We start from the raw sequence: 23,299 nt of genomic DNA, 5'->3' as shown, positions 1-23,299 counted from the left end.
CTGAAATAATTTGTGGGAATTTGTTGTAGTTGTATTTTCCAGTGTGAAAAGGGTAAAAATTGAATTGCTTTCAAAAAGGCAGAAAATAAGATTTTATTACTTTAGTGGTGGTCTCATTTGGCTGTATATGGCCTCCTGTGGTTTAAGCCAAGCACCCCAGGATGGATTTAAGAAAGGGAGGTACTGCTGCATCCATTGTGTGTTATGCTATGGGGAACCTCTCTATATGCATATTCCCAATTGCCATTTGGCCTCCATTGCATATGGGGGGTATCTGTCTATAGAGCTGTTGTAGTAGAAGTTACTGTGTAAACCCTTCCAATATCATTTAGCTTTGATGTTTGGTATGCTTAAGCAGAATTTGGGGGGAATTTTACTAAAAACTTGAAAGTCAACTTTTGGTTATAAAAATGTTTGTTGTTATGGATCCGGTTATATAGTGGAGCTGCACTGCATCCCTCCGGTGAGGTATTGTCCCACAGCAGAACACTCCAAGTGTAGAGTTATAGTGGGGGAGTTGCCCATAATCACTACCCTTTTGCGATTTAGATAAATAAATTAGGATATGAAAGCCACCTTGTAGTCTCACTGACTCCAGCTGTGATTTTGCCTTATAGAAGAGCACCCAAAATACAGAGTTGCCTGGGGCGGGGGAATTGTTTGTTGAGTACTGGTATTTTTAAGCCAGGTTAATGCATTAACTAGAAAAAAAGAAAGAAAAAATGCTAGAAAAAAATTTCAGGCCTATTTTCAGCACACGCAGAATTATAATGGCTAGATTTCAAACTGCTCGACAAAGGATTTAGCAAGAGAAATGCTGACATAATAATAGCACAGGTGGCTGAGATGCACTGAAACCTCCCTGGAGAGTGGTGGGGGACCTTCAGCGGGTGCCATAACAGAAAGTTATGTCCCCCTTTGAAATCCGCTGTTCCTTCCTCTTGGAGCTGGCTGGGAAGCATTACGCCCCGGGTGTGCTGGTGATTTTCCTTCCTATTGGGTGCATTTTCTCTGGTAGGCTGCTCTGCAATTTTCCGTTCGCCCTGGTAATAGCAATAGTACGGATGATGTTTCTGAATTCCTGTGCTAACTGGTAGGCTGTTTAACCTCTCCTATTGCCGGGGTCAGATGCAAGGGAGACAGATGACCTTTGCTGTCAATGTAATGGGAGAGGGAAACTACAGGAAGGTTGACTTTTTAAAGTTACCTGGAGTTTGCGAGATGATAGTAATAGATCTCTATTGGCAATAAAATCAGTGGATGATGTTCTGCCCTCAGGAACACGTTTGTGTTTACAGGGAAGTCAGCAAGAGCTTTGTTCAGTCTGATAGTCCAGGGGGACGAATAAATGCCTTTTCTTCCACTTAGTGTATGTAATAAGTGGCCCTGTGGAAGGAGAAGAGGAGGAAAGACAGTGGTTACCACTGGATGCTCTTATTTGTTGACAGTTACCAAACACAAATGCCTGCTTTTATCCCAGCGTTTCAGTTGAATAAGTAATAAATTTCAGATACCAATAGATCTTTGCTTAATATATAAGTAACCGTTCATAAAAGTTGTCTTCCTAAATGAGATAATTGTACTCATAACCTTTCTGGTTTATGCACTGCATGCTCAGCACGTGGGCAACCATGTGTTGCAGAGCCTAAGGGCTGGAACAGCATCTCCCGTTGTGCTACCCAGCACCTGGTGGTAATCGTGGAGTTACAGCAGTGCCAAACGTGTCCCTAAATTGTAGCACTCCGCTAGAAAAAGCAGCATTTAATGGACTCTAGCTATCTTTACTGTTAATACTTTTTAATCCGTTGTGGTTCCTATCCTAATTCTGCATCATTGTACTCCCAGCAGCAACATTCCTGCAGACTTTAAAGGGAGCGTTGTGAAATAGGTGCGACAGAGCACTAATTAATTTGAGTGCCTTGACATTTAAAGCAAATGAGAAGTTAGGGTATCTGAAAATATTGCATATGGCTCCTAGCCCCTGCTCTGCATAGCTCTGAGTACTTTTTTTTCTTTTTAGGTAGTCAAAATGTGGCTGTGAATTAAATTTTTTTTGATTGTGTCCTTGCTTTTAAAAAGGCTGAGCTCGTTTGTAGAAGGTTTTATAGCCTGATGGGATCTTTAATTAGCCAAATGCGCTCCTGTGAATGATACAGGAATTTAGAAGTATTTTAAAGTGTAAAGCACGTGAGAGTGTAACCTGTACATGCATAAGGCTTAGTGCTGAGCGGTGCTGAGCGTGAAGTAATGAGGAAGTTCAGGTTTGATCAGGAGAAGAGGAGCGGAAGACATGCTGAATTTGTTAAGGGTGGGGGAGAACCAAAGGGATAAGTAGTAGAAAACAAGCCAGCATCCGTGCATCCAAGCTCTGAAAGGCTCTTCTGCGTGCGTTTTAAGTAAAAGCTGAGGGCAGCACTGCCTGGCAGCTTCTGTGAAAGGCAGACCCTGTGTGACACCCACTGCCGGGACAGAAAAGCAAGGCAGGGAGAGAGGAAAGCAAATACAGTTGAGCTGTGCTCTCTGCTGGGCCTTGTCTGCATGCAGGCTGTTTAATCAAAGTTTGCTTTTGGAGATTTCAATTAGCAGGAGAAGACTAAAACTAAACATTCAGCCTGCTTTACATGAAAATGAGCAGGGAAGAAACAACTCTGGGTATTAAAATGTGCAAGTGGGAGCTTTAGGACTGCCCTTTGGAAGGTACCAGGGCAGAACTTAGAAATACTCTCCACCGCCTGAGTTGAAACATAGAACTGTTGTAACACAATGTGCCAAGGACCTACCAAGTGCAACTCCAGAAATTCCTGCCTCAGGATAAAGCAGGGGGGAAGAAAAACCAAAATCAAGCCAAAAACTACCTGCAAGTTCTTTGTTGTTTCTTAGAGTCTCTTTGAGGTTTGCCTTTTACATTTTATTTTATTCTTTTAGGGCTTAAGTGCTGCACACACTCATTGTGTTGCTACAGATGCTTGATATCCTAGGTTAAGTGTCTCTTGTGGGACCTGAACAAATGAAGGAGTGGCACATTTATGGGATTATCTGAAGTTTGCTTATACATGCAACTGTAGCTCAAAAGAAAAGGTTACCTCTCTTTTTCTGTAGGAAGACTGAAAATAAAATGGCCTGGTCTTTATGACCAGGATAGGTAGCTAATGATACTGTTTCTGAATTTTAAAGCTCATTGCTCCAGAGTCATCTTTTGCTAACCTGCAGGTACACTGAGTCCATCAACAGCCTTGAGGCACCTTCAACACAGGCAGCGTTATCATGCTCTGTGATTGTACACTTCCAGTTACGGAATAATCTGAGATCTTACAATATTGATAGAGGTTGTTCCTTAGTCTTTTCAAAAGTCTCCCGTAGCCTCACAGACCAGTTCTGCATTGGGAAGAATATCCAGCAGCTTGGACATCTCTGCTGGGAACCAGGAGGATTTCTCATGATAATGAATTCCGGCAAAAGTAGTGGTAGAGAAGGGTGACCCCAGGATGAAAAGCTTAACTGTTTGTAGTATGGAAAGGTAAACTCAAGTGTTTCTCATAAGCAAACCGATGTCTGTGGTAGGAGACATTTCAAGATGGTACTGTATATTTGTATGTTGGCCACTAGGAAATTAATCCATTAGAGATTAAGAGTTGGGCTGAGTGGGTTTTATCCCATTCTTTACTGTGCCACTTGAAACCAGTCTATCATTGTGGAACACAAGATTTCTTGCTTCTATGCTTTGGTTTATTTCTGATTGTGAAATCACTTTTGTATTTGAAAGATGTGAAACATTGTGTCGTGTGAGCTTCTCAACTTCTTTGCTTTCATTTTCACTTGGCTCGTGAACATGACATACTGTTTATACACAGTTTGTGATTCGTAGAGTCCTTTTCTATTCTAATTCTTCTCTGTGCATGTGCTTTCTCGCAGCCCCCTTTAAATTATTATTCATAATATTAATATGATTGAGAATATTAATAAATAATATAAATAAATGATACATAAAATTAATATAAGTCTTAATAAATTGGTATGAGTATCTGGGAGACAGATAGATAAACATAAAATAAATCCCTCTTGTCCTTTTTCCCCTTTTCCAGAGAAGTTTGTAACGTTATGGAAGTAGATTTATGGTTAAAGAAAGTTGCTGTTTGATGACTATGCAGTACAACTTAAATTTTAGTATTGCTGGTATGAGTGGGATTTTTGTGATCTTTGCAAGCTCTGCTTTATAGGGTTTGCCTGACAAATCAAGAGAATCAGAGTCTGGTTTTCACTGACGAGCTTTTCAAATCACAGGCTACAAGAAGAAGGTGGGTCATAATGCTTGCTGAATCTGAAGCAGTTGAGATCTGAGACGCTTAAAGCCAAAAAATTACCTCCAAATCTCCTAGGAGTTGTATGAAGGAATTTCTTGTGCTGTTCATGTAAATCAAAAGCATTTCAGGACATGAGGAATATTGGCGTAAAGGAACAAAAGAACCTTGTAAAAATAAAGGCTTCTCGAGAGACATTCACAGGCTATAAAGATGAACGCAGTAAAAGTACGGAGAGGTTCAGTGTAACGAACTGACTGTCTCATTACTGAATATGTGCTCCCTCAAATCCAAGATTTGATCAGTAAGAGTCTTGCAAACTTCAGAGTATATCAGGAAAAAATACAAGGCATGGTCAAAGGTGCTATGCTTAGGCTGTATGCAAGCTTTGGCTTTAGAGTAGAGGGCAATATTGGCATATTTATGGCTATTTTGATCTACTGACCTTTTTGCAGAAGGTGATGAGGTGGTGGCTAAGGGAGAATACACTCGGACAGATGTGTTACAGCCCTGGAAACTCAGCAGTGGCCACTGGGCAGCTGTCATCCCAAAGAATAAAATAATATCCTTATAGGCAAGTATTGTTACTTGTATGCCACATTGATATGGTGAAATGGCAAGGTAAAACAATGTATTATATATAGTCTATAGGTGGTCCCATACAGTTGCAATGAAGGGCCATATTGCATTCCTGAGCTGAATATGGCCTAGTGGGGCCATTGGCTTTGGTATCAAGGATCAGGTTTGCTGCTTGCTGGTATCCCTGTGAAAATCCTTCTTTGTTTTAACCATCCTGATAAAACAATGACTGTGTCTGATGCAGAAACAATAAGAAAATAGTACAAGATTCATGGGAGGTCCAGCATCACAGCTTTAGTGTAGCACATTTGTTTTTCCAAAGCTCTGTGAAAATGTATCCTTGCCCTTTAGGAATTTCTTTGTCCTGGAACAGTATTTGCAAGTACATTTTTAAAATATAACTTGGGATTAATAGCAATTGGACAAGGGTTTTAGATTTAGCTAGCTACTTTCACTCCTGGTACAATAAAAAATTGAAAAGCCTTTGAAGTGAAGATACGAAAATGGCCATGCGTGCGTTCCAGTTTTGTTTTGTTCTTTTCACAAGTTCATATATCTAATAAATGGATCTTCTGCATGAGCAACTTAGCATTTGCTTCCTAAGACAACGAACAATAACTAAATTCGTATCTGGTCTTTGTCAGACATTATTACAAATTATGAGAGCCAGACAGAAGTGTATTACCTCAGTAGTGTTCTCTTTCACAAATGAGGTTCTTGGAACATCCAGCTAGCTTAATATCATAGATCCATTCGTCACAATTAGACTGCTGCGGTGGCCAAGTTAAGTCTCGCTAACTAATTGACTCCCGGTGTATGCCATGGGTCTCGGGTGAGGACAACTCCAGGCCAGTCGAGAGCACCACTGCACGTGCCTGTCGCAGGAGGCACAAACAAGGACACTCACCTTTGCTCTCTTAAGAATTTGCTGCTCTCGCTCCCCAGGTAAGACACAGGCAGTAGCAGGATACTTTTTTCATCAAGCAAAGGAAACGGTAAGGATTAATTCAGATTTTAGCTGAGGCTGAAGTACCCTTTTAAGCTATCTTTCAGAGTCCAACCAAACAGGCTCCTACCTGGGGTACTTTTGCTAAGTGCTTGCCTTTATAGGGGGTGAATTGGAGTGTACAGATTGAGCTTAGTCTAGCACTTCACTTGAAGACGTGCTTATCCTTACGCGTATGATTATGCTCACTGACTTTCGTCCTTCCTGACTCAGCTGCACGTTGCCGTCTAAGCTTGGGAAGTCACATAATCTGTTTTTTGCTCAGGAAGAGAATGGCTCTTAAGAGTTTATTATTATTATTATTATTATTAAGAGGAAATTAAATTTACACATCTTCTGGGTGCTTTGCTGTGTCACAGCCAGACTGCTAACCCCCTGGAGGGGCTGAGTCTGTGATAACTGGGGCTAAATCTGTCTTGATTCTTTTCTTTATCAGCACCATATTTTATGTGCTCCTTTGTGATACATAGACTAAGCTTTGATCTGCATATAATCTGAAAATGTGCTTTTCGTGCCAAGTGTTTTTATTGCAAAGCTTGTGCACTGAAACGCACTGTAGGAGTTGGCACTTGGAAAAGTCAGTCTTTAGGTTATTGTCTGCAAAATCAGTGTGTATGGAAGAAGCACAGGGATTAGACAGATTTATTTTCTTCTCATCATGAAGACGTCCTTAAAGGCTGCCATTTGAGAAGTCCCTTCGGGCTTGGAGGGCACTCCAGAGGTTAAATTTTCCTTTTCTGCTCCTGTTCTTGGGTTTTTCTGCAGACAAAGTCCATAACTGATTGCTCAGCCCAAACTCCATGAGTGGCTTTGGGTCAAAAAGATTGAGGGCTGAACCATTCATTTCGGCTGCTTAGTATGTAGCACGTGTTCAGTCTCCTTCAGTGGAAGGGTTCAGTTCTCACTCCATGGTAGTATGTTCAGTTTATACTCTTTTATGATCAAAACTGATCGTCTTGGCCAGTGCCTGGAAATGCCTCCCAATACTGAAATATCCATAACCGCAAGAGGTTTCTAGCGGCTTTTGCTTTTCAGATATTCATATGTGACGTTTATTTTTGAAAGCTGAATTGAAATGATACTTTGTTCCAAGACTGCTTGCTGTTCTAGTAGGAATTCAGTATTTTGGTAGTCTGCTAAGCTTAAACTCTACCGCTTTCTTCCTTTTCTAGATCAAACTAGATGAAATTTTCCATGTGTTGTAGTAAATGTTTATATAACAGATTTTTTGGTCTATCGAGTGTTTATCCACACCAACCACTACCACATTGAAGCCAAATTGCTGTGATCTGTCATATATTGTTTATTCCGCTGTCTTCTCTCCACGGACATGCAACTGGAGTACTCATCACGGTAGGAAAGGACTGTCAGATTTGAAATATGATGTTTCCTCTCTTGCCTTTTGTTTAGACACATAGTTTCCAAATCTGTTTCTCTTGTGAGCGCTCTTTTTCTCCTTTCCTCAAACGTCCCCTTTTGTATTATATGGCCTGGGTGAACTGCTCCCCTCTTGCCTTTCTGACCAATTGGAGCAAAATCCAAAGAATTTTTTGTATTCATCTTTGGAAAATGGGCCAAAATAATAGAAAAGAAAACTTATAATGAAAGGCATCTGCCCGGTGAAGGCAGAGGAGACTGCAGCAGTAACACCACGATTTGCAGCAGCCTGTCGCTAATCGAGAAATCGGCAGCAGTGACCAACTCACAAGGTGTGTTGCTAAGCCTCGTCCGGTTGGATTTAGCTGCCTCTGACAGCAACCTGCAAGTTCTGACTCTTCACTTACACTTTAGCAACACCCACAACTCCAGTGATGTGTTTTTATAGTGCACTGAGTGCTCAGGAACCACCAGGGAGGCAGGGAAAGGCTGTGGGTGGAAGCACTGATGGAGGCGGGGGAGCAACTGGCTTTTTTGGTGGATGAGCTGTCAGCACCCCTGCTCTCGGTCACCCTGTGCTGTGTCCAGCAGTACTTCGCAGGGAGTCCGGAATTATCGGTAACCGTAGCTCTGAAACACACCAAGCTGCCTTCTTTTCGCCATTTCACATCAAACTGAAATTTTTTTGCGGTGGTTAGGGGAAGGCTTGTTGTGTTTCCCCCATCTGCTCGTTCGCTGCGTATCTCAGTAGGCTGATGCCTTGCCACCCCATCTACCACCCAAATACTAAGTTCCAGAAAACAACACGGGGAAGTTTGTGGTGCAAATACAATTTACTGATTCATTTTCCATTTTACTGATGTTTGAGATTGTTGACTTTTTCCCCAAATTGTCTGTACACAGTCCCATTGAAACGCAGTTGTCTTTAGGGGGAAAGGGAGTTGAAAGGTTCACAGCTGCTTAAGAGGTATCCATGCACCATGCATGGGTACCAGGGGAAACTCCATGCCAACAAGGGTTTCGGGGGGGTTTGGGTGGGTTTTTTTTCAGTTATCTACATACTGCTCTCCATCCTGAAAGTTATAAAAGTAGACAGGTCTGGGATTTTAATCTGCAGCTGTAGAGGTGTTTCATGTCTGCTCCTTAACTGCGTGTTTGGACTGTGGGGTGTTTATGATGGAGATGAGCAGCTCCAGACCACCTCTGCTAAGTGCATTTTAACAAAACAGCAGAGAAGCATCGCAGCACAAACATAGGCAATTAGAAAAATGCTTGTGACCAGTTGTTGTCCCCCTGAACCCTGCAAATCCCAGCTAAAACAAACGGGAAATGTAAGGAAATGGCCATGAAGAACATTTGACGAAGTGCTGTAGTATGTGTGTCTTGAGCACCACTAACGAACACAGCAGCCTCCCAGGTGTCGTGGAGGAGCTCGCCGCACATCTGTAGCACTCCAGCGTTTCTTGCAGCAATGAGACCAAATTCCTCTCAGAACCACTAACATGTTTTAAAATTCATTGCTTTCGGTTAATGTGTTGCAGTAAATGATGGTCAATGTACTATTGCACTTCTGGCTTGCTAATCTGCTTGTTAAGGCATTGCCATAATTTTCCACACTAGATTCCGGTTCTATGATTTGTTCAGTAGTCTTCCTAAACATGTAGGGCCTGATTTCCTAAAGTGCTGCTGAGCAATCACAACATGAGTTGGAGTAGGGGGGACTTGTATGTAGGCAGTGGCAGGACTTAAACTATAGTTCATTAAGTTATTCTGATACGAATCCATTAAGGATTTTGCAGTTTGGTGGGTAACTTTGGTGTTCAGGGAGCTTTATGTGACACGCAAAATATATTCTTGCTTATTCAAACATGACAGAAGTGAATGGACAGGAATGGAAACGCAGAGGATGCTTGGGCCACGTCTGTCACCCACATCCCAGTATGGATAGCGTGGAAATCACAACAGCAAAGCTGTCAGGTGATAGCACCTATCTGAAAAGGGGCTCACCATTTAGTTATTCAAGGTGAAAGGCTGTGCAACTTACATCCCTGTGAAACTTGTCCTTATGGATATCATATTGTATGGTACATGCTTCCTGCTTTCGGTGGAGCAGCTTTTATAGGAGGCTTTGCAGCTTGCAGGGTATTTTTTGTTGTGGCTCTTAACACTGTGCCCCAGGCTCCACTAAATAGACAACCTCATTAAAAGAGAAATAGCGATAGTAAAGCAGTGACTTTCTCATGCCATCTAACTCACATATTTGACATGATTGCTGGACCCTCCAAGTACTTAATTGATTGACTTAATTGATTTAGTGGCACTGGAGGCTACAGCATGGAAATAAAGGGGCAAGATGAGGATAAGGGGTGAAAAAATTTATGATAGGAGCCAAGCAGCCTAAGGGAAATTAGAAATGCTACAGATCTCAGAGGCAGCTAAATCAATTCAATGTGATGTACAGGGAGCAACCTGGGGGAAGAGGAGAAGCGGGGGATAGAATGGAGAAAAGGAGAGAAAATAATGGCTAGTGGGAGAGACCGGAGCAAACTTAAGGGGAAGAGGCCAGACAGCAGCCTTGGTGGAGGAGGGTATTTTGGACTTCTTTAAGTTTAACACCAGGAAAAAACTTTCTAATGTATGAATAAAACATAATAATAATATCATGTTTAGCCTAAAAAGAAGCACTCATGCATCACGGGACTGTCTTAGTTACCCGGTTTGAGACTTTATCTGTGTTTGCATTTAAAATCCTCAATGTTTGCCACAGTAACTAAAGTCACAGGAGACCTAAAATAATTTGGAGTGGATTTTTTTTAACAACTGAAGCTTAAATGTTATATTACTTTCTAATCTGTGCAATATTTAATTGACTGTATTGAACCGTAATACAAATTAAGTCTTCTCTATAATTTGTTCTGTCATACTGCAGCCCTCCAAAACAATTTGATACCTCACTTATGAATTGGTAAATGGCTCGTAGCAGGGCTCCGCACAGATACAGCAAAAACATCACATAGTGTGTGATGGAATCCATCAGCATGGACATACAGGGGTGTCCTAAACATCCCTGAGTTATGACATAATTCTTTTATGTGCTTCTGACCTGCTAGAGACGGGATTAAGTCAAGGTAAAACCTTGAAGATATTAATAAAAAAAAAAAAAGAGTCTGGGGAGAAGGAGGGGCAGATCAGCTTGTGAATATTAACTGCTGAGCACTGACCACCACTTCTGCTATAAGCAGTTTTGTGTGGCTTTTGTTTCATTTCCTTTCAGGACTGTTCGTATCAATTATCGAGGGGGTGGCTACATGTGAGCAGTTACAAACTGAGGGATAAAGATGACCTTTCCGTTGGTTGGTCTTATTTTACGGGACAGATTAATCTGCGTGAATGCACCAGACGCAAATCTAATCAAAACATGCAAAGAGCGGGTATTTATAGATAGCCACAATTGCAAGTCTGTGTTGGGTGGCTGGATGAGATGGTGTTTCTCCTTGTGCTGTCCCTTCTGCTGTCCTTTACTCCAGTGCACGTCTCACTGCTGCGAAGGGCTGTGCGGGGTACTGGGCAGGCTGCATCCTTAAAACAAAGATTTACAGAAAGGACGCAGTTCTCATCTTGCATTTTATGGTGGTAAATCTCTACTGAATGCAACAGGAGTCTCATTTCTGCTTTGCAAGAGCAAGGAATCGGGCACTCATTAAATAATATTTAGAACAGAGTATTGGAATATGTAGAAAGGACACATTAGATGAATCGAGGGCTGTGAAAATGCAGGTTCGAAGGAGTGTTTGTATCTACGTTTGAGTACAGATGTGTGTACGCAACATTGCATTTCATGTGTATGTTCCAACTCAGTATCCCTCAAACAAGTGAAAAACTCTTGCTAAACACTCCATACAGTAAAATATGTAAAAGGATAATGTTGCAGTCACCTTTACTTCATTTGTACTTCTGTTGATACAGTATGTAAAATATCATAGCCATTAAAAATGTAATGATTTTCGAACGGTTAATGAGGGTTCCCAAATAAATTGGAATGTCTCCATCTGCTGTCTTACATTCTGGGTGATACTTTTCCATGGTAGAATGATCTTCAAATTTAATTCCATGAGGAAGGAATCTGATCACAGTTTAATTTCAGTGCAAAATGCTGTCTCGCAATCAATAAAGCAATGTCAAAGAACTTTGATTTAATAGGAGCCAGAGATAACGTTCCCTGTCATATGCAGAATAGAGAGATGGGAACATTTCATTTCATTGTAACAGATAGCACGCAACTTGGTTTTCAGAAAAACCTAATAAATCAATATCCCTGTATTATCAAAGTAAGAGCCCATCATTAATTTTAAGCGCTTAACACGTTGGAAGAGTCTGAAGCGCACCTTTAGCTTAGCCACGTTCAGCCTGATAGTCAATGGCAACACTTCCATTTTCCTATGAGCAAGCAATCTTGATCTTGGGAAGTTAGGAGTCATTTACTGCAAAATGAAAATGAAACATGTCCAGTCTTTTGTTTTATATGTAGTCATCTGTCTCTTGCGTGCTGCCTCTCCTTTTCGATTTCAATCCGTGTTCTACAGAAGTCTCATCGCTTGTCACTTGCCCAGCACGCGCTCAGCCTTTTCCCTTCTATGCACACACATTCTTTCTGGTTTTGAATTTTAAAATGTTTTTTTAAACTCTAAAAATAACTGGTTGTTTAGAGATTGCCTGGATACCATGCTGATTTTCAAAATGTGCTTTTCTCAAAACCAGCAGGAATCTGGACCTCAAAAGAATTCTTTCTGAGGCTTTGCCTGCTCTCAGAAATAGCATTATCCCTAGATGATATAAGAGCAGGTCAATATATCAGAAGGTAGAAATCTGAACTAATAGATTGTTTTAGATAAACCTTTCAAGGACATTGTTTTAAGTAGAAATACATAAATATTATTTGGGTAAGAAAATACTACTTAGGCCAAAGCGAGAAAGGTGCCGGCACTCCAAGACATGCTCATAGGAGTCTCAGATTCGTGGCCTGGCTCTGGGGGGAGTTTTACTCATACATTTAAACCAAAATTGAGTCTTTTTATTATTACAATTAACCAAAGTGGGATTTTAAATAAAATGTGAACTGTTGCATTTAGCCTTGATTTCAAGTTGCTTAATCGCATTTCCATGAATTTTTGGGGAAAAATAAATTTTTGGAGTTCTCTTATGCTTTAAATGAAATATCTCTTGCTGGCTGATGCTGAGTGTTGCAGAGATAGAGGAAGTCTGGTGCCGATACTTGGAGAGATTGGCTATCTCGGCTCTAGCTCTGCAGCCCCTGCAGACCAGTCCTGAGAGTTGCTCTGTAGGAAGCTACAGGTACCTGCTGCTGCTTCTTTTATATACCTACAAATATGGATCCTGTACCTAGGATGCTGTGTAGGTAGTGACCAGGTAACATGGTATTTTCTATTGAATTATATCCCGCCAAAAGAGACAAAGAAAAGAATTCAATTGAACGTTTTAGTCAAATTATTAAAGCAAGTCAAGTTTGGCTAGATTTTGAAAAGAAAATGGGCTTAAAGAGTTCAGATATCAATTGATTTTGATACCAGGTCATGTTTGTTTGTTTCAATTCCATAGGTGTATTGAGATCTGGGTAAAGCACTGATGAAAGAGAAATTACACAGCTTTTTAATAGAACATTTTGATGGATATTTCCTACTGTGTTTTTTTTTTTTTTGATAGCTACTACAGCACCACCATGCAGTTCATGAAATTTCATACATCGCAAAGGATATTACAGACCATCGAGCGTTTGGATATGTATGTGGAAAGGAGGGAAATCACAGATTTGTGGCAATAAAAACAGCCCAGGCAGTAAGTATCAAATCACTGTCATTTTCTAGAGTGTAAGTCGAGAGAACAGCCATGTTTCTAAGAAGCTGTTCAAGAGGCCAATCTTATATTGCTTGTGGTTGTGCTAGATATGTCACAGGTGTCCGCTTAGATGTTCTTAAATAGCAAATTAACGAAACCAGCTTGGGAAAAAGGGAATGTATTTCACTATTTCCGATTTTTCGTGATGTATTTTTTTTTATATTTAGTTACTGCTTTCCTTTCTAACTAAACTAGGCTGGATACAGACACATTTGGTTATATTCCTATACTCATCTAACTAGAAAGTAATAGATACCAAACAGCTACTTTGCATATAGTCTACTATAGTCTACCATAATTTCATTGTATAAGAAACCACTAATAAATATGTTTTTATATTCGTATGTATGCCTTTTATATTCATAATTATAATTGTCATTAATTTGCAAATATGGTTAGTTCAATAGAAATTAACCCGAGCCTGGATGCTAAGGTAGAAATCAATTCTGCATGAAGTTCTCTCCAATTGTGGAGATGCTATAACTGCTCTATCAGCAGGATGGGATAAAAGGAGTATATTTTTCCCATATAGAAACCCTCCTTCCTGTTTTTGCTTCCGTAGGCTGAACCTGTAATTCTGGACTTGCGAGACCTGTTTCAGCTCATCTATGAACTGAAACAAAGGGAAGAAATGGAAAAAAAGGCACAAAAGGATAAACAGTGTGAACAAGCGGTATACCAGGTACACGCATAAGCTTAGACTACTGCCGAGAAAAGTATGGTTTGAAGTATCCCCCAAAGTTGCTCCAAAGAGGCACTGAGCATCCTCAGCATTTCTTAACAGCAATGGGTTTGAACGGTGCTAGCTTCAAATGGACAAACACGAACCTAACAGCCATCGTGAGCTCAGAAATAGGATTAAACAGTGATGAAAGCTATCACTTGGGGTATGATGAACATGTTTAGCAACCGGAAATGATCTATTCATTTCCCGCGTAGTGTTTCTTCTAATTCAGAAGGAGAACTTTAATGAAGGTCAGTGTGTTGTAAGTCAGGTTTTTAACAGTGTCTAATACTTTAGGGAAGATTCAATATACTGCTGAATGTGTGTATTTGAATCAAATCAAATAAGGTGCAGATTGTTAAACTCGGATGAAACTTGAATAAAGTTACTTTGAACAATAATGTGACTTCATCTGTATAGTAGAGAAAGGAAACTATATACTTACCTGCCCATTTTGCTTATTTCTTTGCTGTCCTTTAATTTCTGAACACAGTTCTTTTATCTCTACTGTTTATGTTCTTTGCTTTTACTGCCTGTCCTCTTACTTTGCTGTAGACAATTTTGGAAGAAGATGTAGAAGATCCTGTATACCAGGTAATTTCTGAAGCTGTATGGCCTTGGAGTTTCAGAAATGACTAGATATATGTTCTCTTCAAACACAGCCAAAACCTTTAACAAGATGTTTTGAAATCTACCGAGCTAGGTCTTTTGAGAAACTTGTAAGATTTTCACAGAAAATAGCATAGTTAAAGATTAAGCTGTGAGTAATAGCACATGTATCTGTATAGAATAGAATATTTCATTTAGAGTATAGAAATATTCATAAATATTTCCTAAATTGTAGCTTGTGAGTCCAGATTTTAAGTTTCCAAATTATATTTGTCATCATTTTTTAATACAAATTCTAACTGAAAAGGGAGTTACTTTGAGAATAAGGAAGGTGACATCTTGTTCTGATAGTAATAAATTGACATTTTGGTTTTGGCTTCTACGGGGCCAGAATTCAATTCGGAGGGTGAATATTTTGAAAAAAACACAACAGTGGAACTGATGTTATAACACACTCCCTTGTTGGCATTTGGGCTATGATTCAGTAAGAGATCTGAACTTTAAGTCTTGTTTTATCCAAGCAAAATGTCTGGGAGCAAAGGTGATTATCAGAAATATGTCAATATATTCATGTCCAATATCCTACTGATTGTGAAGAAGAAAAAGATGTAATTTCATTCTCATGTTTTTGTGCTGAAACAAAATGTATTATAGTTTACTTTTTTTTTCCTGGAGATTTTGTGTTCTTCCACTTAGGCACGTCAGTGGGAGGCACACTGAAAGGAACTGATTCAACCATTAGTGAATATTGAACAGTGCCTAAGGTGCAGCAAGAAAGATGATAAGAATTGGGACGCCCTATATTACTATTCAGCTTTTATAATGTCAGGAGTTTTACTTTGTGCTCTTCACAATAAAGCAAGAAAACCTGAAAATGAGAAGTGTTGTGACAGCCTTTTGCCATGTGGCCTGTTACATGAGCACCAGCCTATTCTTCCAGTTTGGATTTAGCTTTTTTTATTCCTAGATAATAAATATATGTGGAAATAATTGCCATTATGTAAAAGAGGCAAAATTCATGTTGACTTCAGAGAATTACTGTTGGGCCACAGGCAGTCTCCCTAGTGAGAAAGAATTAGGAAATTGCTCTAATGATCATTAGAGGAGATTTAGGTCTATTCATTGCCTGTTTATGAAATATGAAACAACCTTACGCTGCGCTTTCCAACAAACCGATTGTCCTGCTGCCAGCCTGTACTTTGAACTTGTTTCTTTAATGCCTGCCTATGTTTTTATGTGGAATTCCAAATCGCCTTTTTCCCTTCTGTTTCATCTTTGACTTTTCCTCTCTGGCGGCTGGTGTAATAGTACATTGTGTTTGAGGCTGGACACGAGCCAATCCGTGAGCCTGAAACGGAAGAAAACATTTATCAGGTATAAAATCGCTACCTTCCGTGTTTTCATTGCAACGATTGCAAGCATTTAGTAAAGTACATTTCATATATAGTTCACTTTTATTAGATTTCATTCATCACAAAAATGTCTGGCATTTCATTCTGATGACGTGACATGAATAATCTGCCTGGTCTCAGTGTGGTTTTTCTGTTGTTTGTCATTTCAGCTTCTGCAAATTTTGTTAACTTTGTCAACTTATGAAGGGTCTTAAACTTTTGAGTACACCATGTAAGGTGATAAATAGTGGATGCTCTTTTTTCCTGTTAATTTTTTGAAACTTTTTACACCTATTCTAAGAAACAGATACTGAAATCTGATGGAGGGCAGACCATCCAAGCATTCTTAGAAAGACGTTTTGATGGTATTGCTCTTCTTTCTGGCTAACCAAGGAAATAACTGAGCAAAACCTAAGAGCTCTCAAGGGATATCCTCCAGACTGGGGGAAATATTTTCAGAGTGCATGTGTTATGTTAGAGCCCAAGCTTGCATTCTTCACGCTGACAAAAAACTGCATTGAAAGCAATATAAAATAATCTTTTGTCATTCAATTTATCCTCAAGGGATCAGTACAGGGTTTATTAAAATATAATGTAATTCATTTTGTATCACATACTAGAGGCAAATCTGGAGATAGACAGAAATCTCTGTATGCTGTAAGAAAATTGTGATTTGAGAAGATCATTTAGTATGGAGGGGAAGGAGATTCAAGCAGTGATTAAGCATTTCATCTAGCTGTACTAGAGGTTGATCTGCTAATAGGAAAAGCTTTTTTAAGGTAGACGGGAGCAGGGATAGAACAAGAAAAAAAGGGAAAGGTATTCTTTTTAAGTACTAGAAAGGTAGGATGATAATAGAAAAAATGAAAGGGTAGAGTAGCTGTAAGCCAAAATAGAAAGAAGCTAAATGGGAAAGGGAAATGCAAGTTAAACATTAGGAAGTAACCATGTTGTAGACCCCATTGCAGGGTCATTAAGATGAGATTCATTTAACATGTCTCTGTTGATTTCCTGGCACTACACACACCAGAATATGCATCTTGCTACGTCTCTAGACCGACATGCAAAGCTCTCAAGGTGAGAGTGTGCCTAAGGTGGAAAATTTTCTACCACGTAGCGTTGAAAGTTTGACTACTTTCAGAAAAGCAATCTGTTAAAAAATTACTACTCTAATTGTCAGTTTTATGCTAGAAACAAAAATCCCATGACAACTACATTCAGACCAAAAAATTTTGGTGGTTGTTCATCCAAGTGTGGAGCTTTTAGTGACATTGTAGAGAAGTACCGGTGGAAGCAAGCAAAACGGGGTCGTCGTTGCCAGTGTTTGGAGATCTTAGAGCAAACTCTGGTGGGTAGGGAAGAAGTAGGAACTGTGTTCTGAGGAATAGCCTAAAGAACAGGAGAACTCTCTGGACATTTTCTTTTTCTTAAAATGGAGCTAGAAGATGATAAGCATATAGTGAGATCTTGCCTCTTCTCGAGGTAACTGCTGTTACTGTCCTGGAAGTAACCAGAGAATTGCTCAAGGCTTCATATGACAGTGTCTGGTTGTTTTCTCCTGCAGTGATGCACAGAAAATACCTGTGATACATAATATACCGTACTCCCAGTATATGCAGTCTAGCATTGTCCTTCTCCATATTTACTACAGGCAATACCTTGAATACAGCAAATGCTGAGATTAGAGAGCTACAAGTCTTATTCTCATTTATGGCAATTGACAGATGCCAAAGTATCTCTACTGTAGACTTGCCCAGAGACGCGAGCTTCCTAGCTCCCATGGACTTTATGAGCTCTTGGCTTGCTATAAATCTGGGTTCCCACAGCTCAGATCTTACGCTCAGATCACTGGCAAAATTGTTTCTCTTACAAGATCTTGATGATCTTGGAGCCATCCAGGCTACTATTAAAAATGAAATTAGACAAGGTCCTCTTTTCTTTTTTGAGTTGGTTGGTTTGGTGGTTTTGTTTTTTTTTGTTTGATGCAAATTGGTGCCAGCTCTATTATTTACTACAAAGCCTTCCCCATACTACACTTTGGTAAACATGGATCTACTCAGTAATCTCATGCATCCTCGTTTCAGCATCAAATCTTCTCCCTTCTGGTGCTGCTCTGTTTTTTTCAACCAAGAGCTGGCAGGCAAAGAGTTCATTTCTCCCTTGGTAGAAAAATTTCCTACCCAATGGGTAGCTGAAGATGGAAGATAGGTGCCAAAAGTGACAATTCTATTTCTTTTTAACATAGTAGAGGTCACAATTTCCTTTTTAAGCATTCTTTCTCTGTCTGTCACCTTTCTTTGATGCATTACCCCAAAGACTGTCTGTGTCTGTTTGCTCTTTTAATATTGTCTGTCTGTAGAAGTTGCTCTGATGTGTTAGTTATGCAAGGATTTGATCACTGAGCATGTACCAATCCTCTCACCTAGTATCAGATTTCTTAATAGCATCTCATTGCCTCTCTGTTGTTTTACAGTAGTGAGGTGGGGATGGGACTTTGTTAGGTGGTTTTGTATTGTGTATGTAGCAGTGTTGGTCTCTATGGAGAGGCAAATTCTGCTCCATCAGGAGTTGACAATCGGAGATGGGGGTTTCTGAGTTGCAGTGCTTGTATTGCTGGTAAGATGCAAGTACATCAAAATGGTTCACAGCCTGTCACAGAGCCAGAGCTGTCAACAGCAATAGTGCTCTTTGCTGATATTGCTAATCAAAGAAAAAACAGGAGAAATCCCTTGCAGACCCTCAGTCTAAGTAGCGATGCAAAAAAGCTTGATGATACATGGCGCGTAAAGACAACAGGAAGACAGGCGGTATCAAGGTGGGAAGGAAAAATGTCTTTCAGAAAAGTTTCTCTGTCTTGATACTAGAAGTCAGGAGAAATTTCTCCGACGTAATTATAAGCTGAAGTAAAAAAGGGGGAATCAGCAGTGCAGGGAAACGCTTATTCCATAATCAGCTGTGGATAGGAGTGTGCAAATTGGGATGACTTCGTGGAAAAGTTGGAAGGAGGAAGAGGAGAATGACTGAAGGGGAAACTTTCCAGAGAGAAAGGAAAAATGCACCCTGATAGTAGTTCATAAATAGTTTATCTTACCACATTTGTCCTCTTTTTATGAAGACTAAGCTTTCCAGTGACTTACTAAATAGACCATTCCTGGTTTCTGCTCTTACACTGTCACTTAAAGCTCTCTCTCTTTACAGACTGTTATTTCCCTGAAATTGAATTGTTCCACTCTTACCAGTTTCACGTATCTAAAGTGATAGGTGGTTTTAGTGGAAGTGGCCAGTACTTTGAGAAAACCAAGGCAAGCAAGTCATTCCCGGGATAGGACTAGAAGAGATCTTTTAAAAAGCTCATTCAGTTTCCTCGAGGGTTCTGCGCTCATGCCTTGACAAACTTCTGTAATGTGCACCAAGTTAAAGATGCACGGTTTCCTGTGAAGACTTTGACATTTAAACATTGGCAAGCGGATGTTTAAACAGTAGAGAGAGTTTTTGGTATATTATACAGAAGAAGAAATTATAGCACATCTCAATATGTGAGTAACATTCCTTCAGCTTCCTCTAAAACAGTCCTACTCTAATATCAGAACTCTAAGATATGTATTGTCTTAGAAAACAAAAAGGTGATAATTTTGTCATACCTGCAATATTATTTCTCCTATTAACCTGAAAGGTTTCATTTCGTTAATGTCTGAAATGTAACCTTCTTGTGCTAAATGCCCTTGTTCAGCGGGAAAGTAGCACCGATTTACTTAAAGCATTTGTGTTTGTTTAGAGCATGTTTTTACTGTTCTTTTTGCTTGTGTCATTTACAATAGATATTCAGTGCTTCTAGGAAGGAAAAGAAATATAATCGCAAATTATAAATATGCAAACCAGCAGTCCTTAGGCAAGCAAAGCCCAGTTTGACAGAGCAACTGAATTTATATGAGTGGGCTAATGCCCAAGGTGTAAGTATGATTATTGACTCAACTCGCCCGAAGGTTTTTTAAGTGCATCATTCCCTGTCCGTGCAAGGCTGTTGACTTCAGCTCCCTGGCTGTGTGAGTGGTTGTGCAGCCTCAGACTCTGACAGGCCGGTAATTCCTTAGGAAAATTGCAGAATTGTAACCAAATGCCGCTTAGAGCAGCCACAGGGCCCCATCACTGCAGGGGTACATGTTATGACTTGACTTAGATTATTAAATGAATTGGAAGGAAGAAATCTAATGCTGTAGGCCAAACATCTCTTTCCCTTAGATGGGTAGCTCTACTCTGGATCTCTGCCATGGAGGAAGATGACGTACTGACCTGATCATGACTTCCATGTGCATCTTCTAACCCCCAAGTAAAATGAAAAAAACAATCATTTAACTAAGAAGGAGATCGAAGTGCACCTGGACTTAATGCAACAGAACCTAATGGAGAATGAAAATCTCATTTCTGAACACTACTGGGCTTTAGGATTTAAAAAATTCAGATAGATGTTTTATTTCTTCAGTATCATCCCCATTAATGGTACTGCTTGGATGAAAAGGGAACCATCCTTGATTTCATTAGTATTAAATGATTACCGTGTAGATAAATATCAGTTGCTGATGTCAATTTTTCATCAAACCTGCTTGGGTAATGACCTTAGTTTTCATTTGCTGTTGCAGGTTCCTACCAGCCAAAAGAAGGAAGGTGTTTATGATGTGCCAAAAAGTCAACCTGTAAGTGTAAGTATCTTCCCTATTTCTATGCAGTAAAGAAGATGTGTTTCTTAGCTTCTGTGACTTTCAATATTGTATGTAACGTTTGGTACATTCCTCGTGATGGGAATTTTATCAGTGATCTGTTGTGGGTTGATTGGGTTGGTTCAGAGTAACCAGGACTGTAATGTCACTTATACCCATCTCGTTCATTACTTAAATCTCCTTTCTGTCTTTTCCGACTCATTCTTATGAGAACACGTATTTATAAATGCGTTATCTGTGGTTAAGCGTCAACAGTGAGCCTTCTGTATGTTAATGCATGAATCGTTGCTGCCTGGATTACAAGGGTTCCTCTATTACCCAATGCTGTACAAGGCTTATTACTCTGAGTGAGCCTAGCCTTCATTTTCTCCCCTGTGTGCTCTGTCAGAGCCGTACTTTATATATTGTGCTCCTTACAGCTTGGTTTAGTAGGACAGCAGGGGAGGCAAGGTCTGAATAGAGTGGAGGTCGAGAGAAGTAGCGTTAGGAAGAGGTATGTCAGAACATTGTCTGTGACCTCTACGGTGATTTTCTGCAGCTATAATGCCTACACCTCTCAGAAGACTTCCTAGTCAATACAGCATGCTGATAAGTAAAGATGTCATAAGGAGCTTCAAATCAAATGTTACCAAAAAAATAAGAATTTGCATTAGAATTACGTTTCTGTCATTTGGAAAAAAACCAAAACAACCAAACAAGTTATGTCAAAATCCAACCTAACATAAACCATAGAAAAGCAATTATTTTTCCAGTAAAACCACCATTTATGGTAGCTTAGTAAGAGCTTTAGAGTTGCAGGGCAGAGATACGTGCAATTGCCATTAGTTTCGACAGCTGTGGGAAACTCTGAAAGCATCTACAGCAAGATTAAGTGTGCAAAAATATCTCACTGAAAAAATTCCTGAGTGACAGAATTTTTTCTCTATGTATTGCATTGCTTTCCTGGTTGTTGTGGGCTGTAATCAGGACAAAGAGATTTCCTGCCAATATTGCTAGGTATTATTTCTGTAGTGCTCTAAATATACAAGAGGCTAAGGGTCAATATAGACTGTCAGCTTAATTCTTTCTGTCCTGTGCCTTGCATGGACAGTAGACTATTAAAAAATAGGGGTAACATGCTGTTGTATCCAAATGACACTATTCCCTTTCTGTGCATTAGCATTTTGAAGAGGTGAAGTGTTTATCCCCAGAATGTACAAGGAATGGTAACAAGTGGTTGAGAGAAGCAGCGGAGTGACGGATGCCTTAGCAACAAGGCATGCATTTGCTGAAGGGCAGGTTATACTGTTTAATATAAATTTGTGCTATATATACCTCAAGAAATCGTTCGATTGCATTGGTTACACGGAAAATTAGTATTTCTGAGGATTTGTGTGAGAGTGGAGAAAAACAAAGGAAAAGGTCAGGAATTTCAGTCTGCTGTAAGCATGGGAAAAATGCCTGTATTCAAGAGAGAGAGAAAGAGAGACTCCTTTCACATAAGGATGTGGTAACTTGCACAGCTCGGGCTGAGCACGGAGCCTGAGATGCCGAATAAAAAAGACAAATGCTGGGGAGGGGCTGGATGGGGGCCTGAGTTGCGACACTTCTGTGGTTTGCACAAACAAACAGAACTTGCCATAAATATTTCATGATAAGCGACTAGGAGGAGGGAGGCATCATCATGTTGCTTGGGAAAAGCTAGTAAAACAACTCATGCTGCATAACTAATTAAGGTACTTGTGGGCACGGAATAGCTGTAGATTTTTCACTCATTTCTCATATACTTCAGTGTTACAGTTTTTCTGCTGTACGTTTCCTGCGACTTTTTTATTATTCCTTCAGCGATGTTTCAAATTTACTCTGGGTATAGTCTGTAATTTAGGTCGTTGCAGTGTGACTGGGTGTACAGTGCACTTGCAATCATGTCTGCAGACACTTTGGTATTAGACTGTCCTGGTAAAGAGCATGACTGTGAGATATAGGGCATATGGAACCTACTCTGTAATCATCAAATATATTTAATCTGTCATCTCCATGAAGCTGGTTGCAAACTTCTTTTTTTTTTTTTTTTTTTTGCTATTTCATGGTTAAATTTAAAGCAATGAGAGCTTTTTCTCCAAACCAGTTATGCACTTTAATTTATGAAGAAAAAGAGAAGAAAAAGAAGAGGAAGAAATATGTAGTTGAGATTTTGTTTCACCTTTTTATTAGTATGTATTAAAAAAAAAAAAGAAAAGCGGCAATAGCTCTTAAAATTAGCAATTTAATATTCCACTGCCCATCTGATTTATTGCTCACCCTTCCACGTCTGAGACTCTCTGTCATTGAGACACTTGCCATAATTTTTTTTTCAATTTATAGCTGTCATTATTATATAAACCTCTAAAATTCAATCTGAGGGCAAATAATCTAGCTCATCTACCTGGTTTAAACATATAAGGACACTTTCTTTATTAAGAGATCTTGCTTTCATTAATTTCATGATGGATGAATAAAGTGAGAAACTTTCTGTAGCTCCTAATAGGTTTCAGGCACCATGAATTCTCTCTCCTGACAATAAATACCACACTTAATAAAAATGCAGCAAGTTTTGCTCGAGTTCAAACTGGATTGCCCCCGTTCCCTGGACAGAGATCAATTTTCCGTCTGGGGATTGTTTTCCTCTGGTATGTTCTCAGGCGAGTTATCTCTAGTCTCGGCACATG

The 23,299-nt window shown here is 39.7% G+C and overlaps 1 protein-coding gene across 4 annotated transcripts in view; it reads left to right on the top strand.

The window, feature by feature from the left end:
• The window catches only part of DAB1 (DAB adaptor protein 1), a 121,133-nt gene that overhangs the window by 68,263 nt on the left and 29,571 nt on the right, over positions 1-23,299 (top strand). For 2 of the 4 annotated variants that reach the window (XM_059822182.1, XM_059822183.1), the window contains exons 4-8: positions 12,982-13,113; positions 13,736-13,855; positions 14,453-14,491; positions 15,815-15,880; positions 20,535-20,594. In XM_059822182.1, the coding sequence (XP_059678165.1) occupies positions 12,982-13,113; positions 13,736-13,855; positions 14,453-14,491; positions 15,815-15,880; positions 20,535-20,594 (417 nt within the window). The remainder of the gene's footprint in view (positions 1-12,981; positions 13,114-13,735; positions 13,856-14,452; positions 14,492-15,814; positions 15,881-20,534; positions 20,595-23,299) is intronic. The other 2 variants (XM_059822184.1, XM_059822185.1) reach the window with 2 other exon arrangements.

This window comes from Gavia stellata, chromosome 10, assembly GCF_030936135.1.
Source record: "Gavia stellata isolate bGavSte3 chromosome 10, bGavSte3.hap2, whole genome shotgun sequence".
In the NCBI taxonomy this organism is placed as follows: Eukaryota; Metazoa; Chordata; class Aves; order Gaviiformes; family Gaviidae; genus Gavia; species Gavia stellata.
Note: the sequence above shows the minus strand (reverse complement) of the source record. Positions and strands in the feature narration are given on the sequence as shown.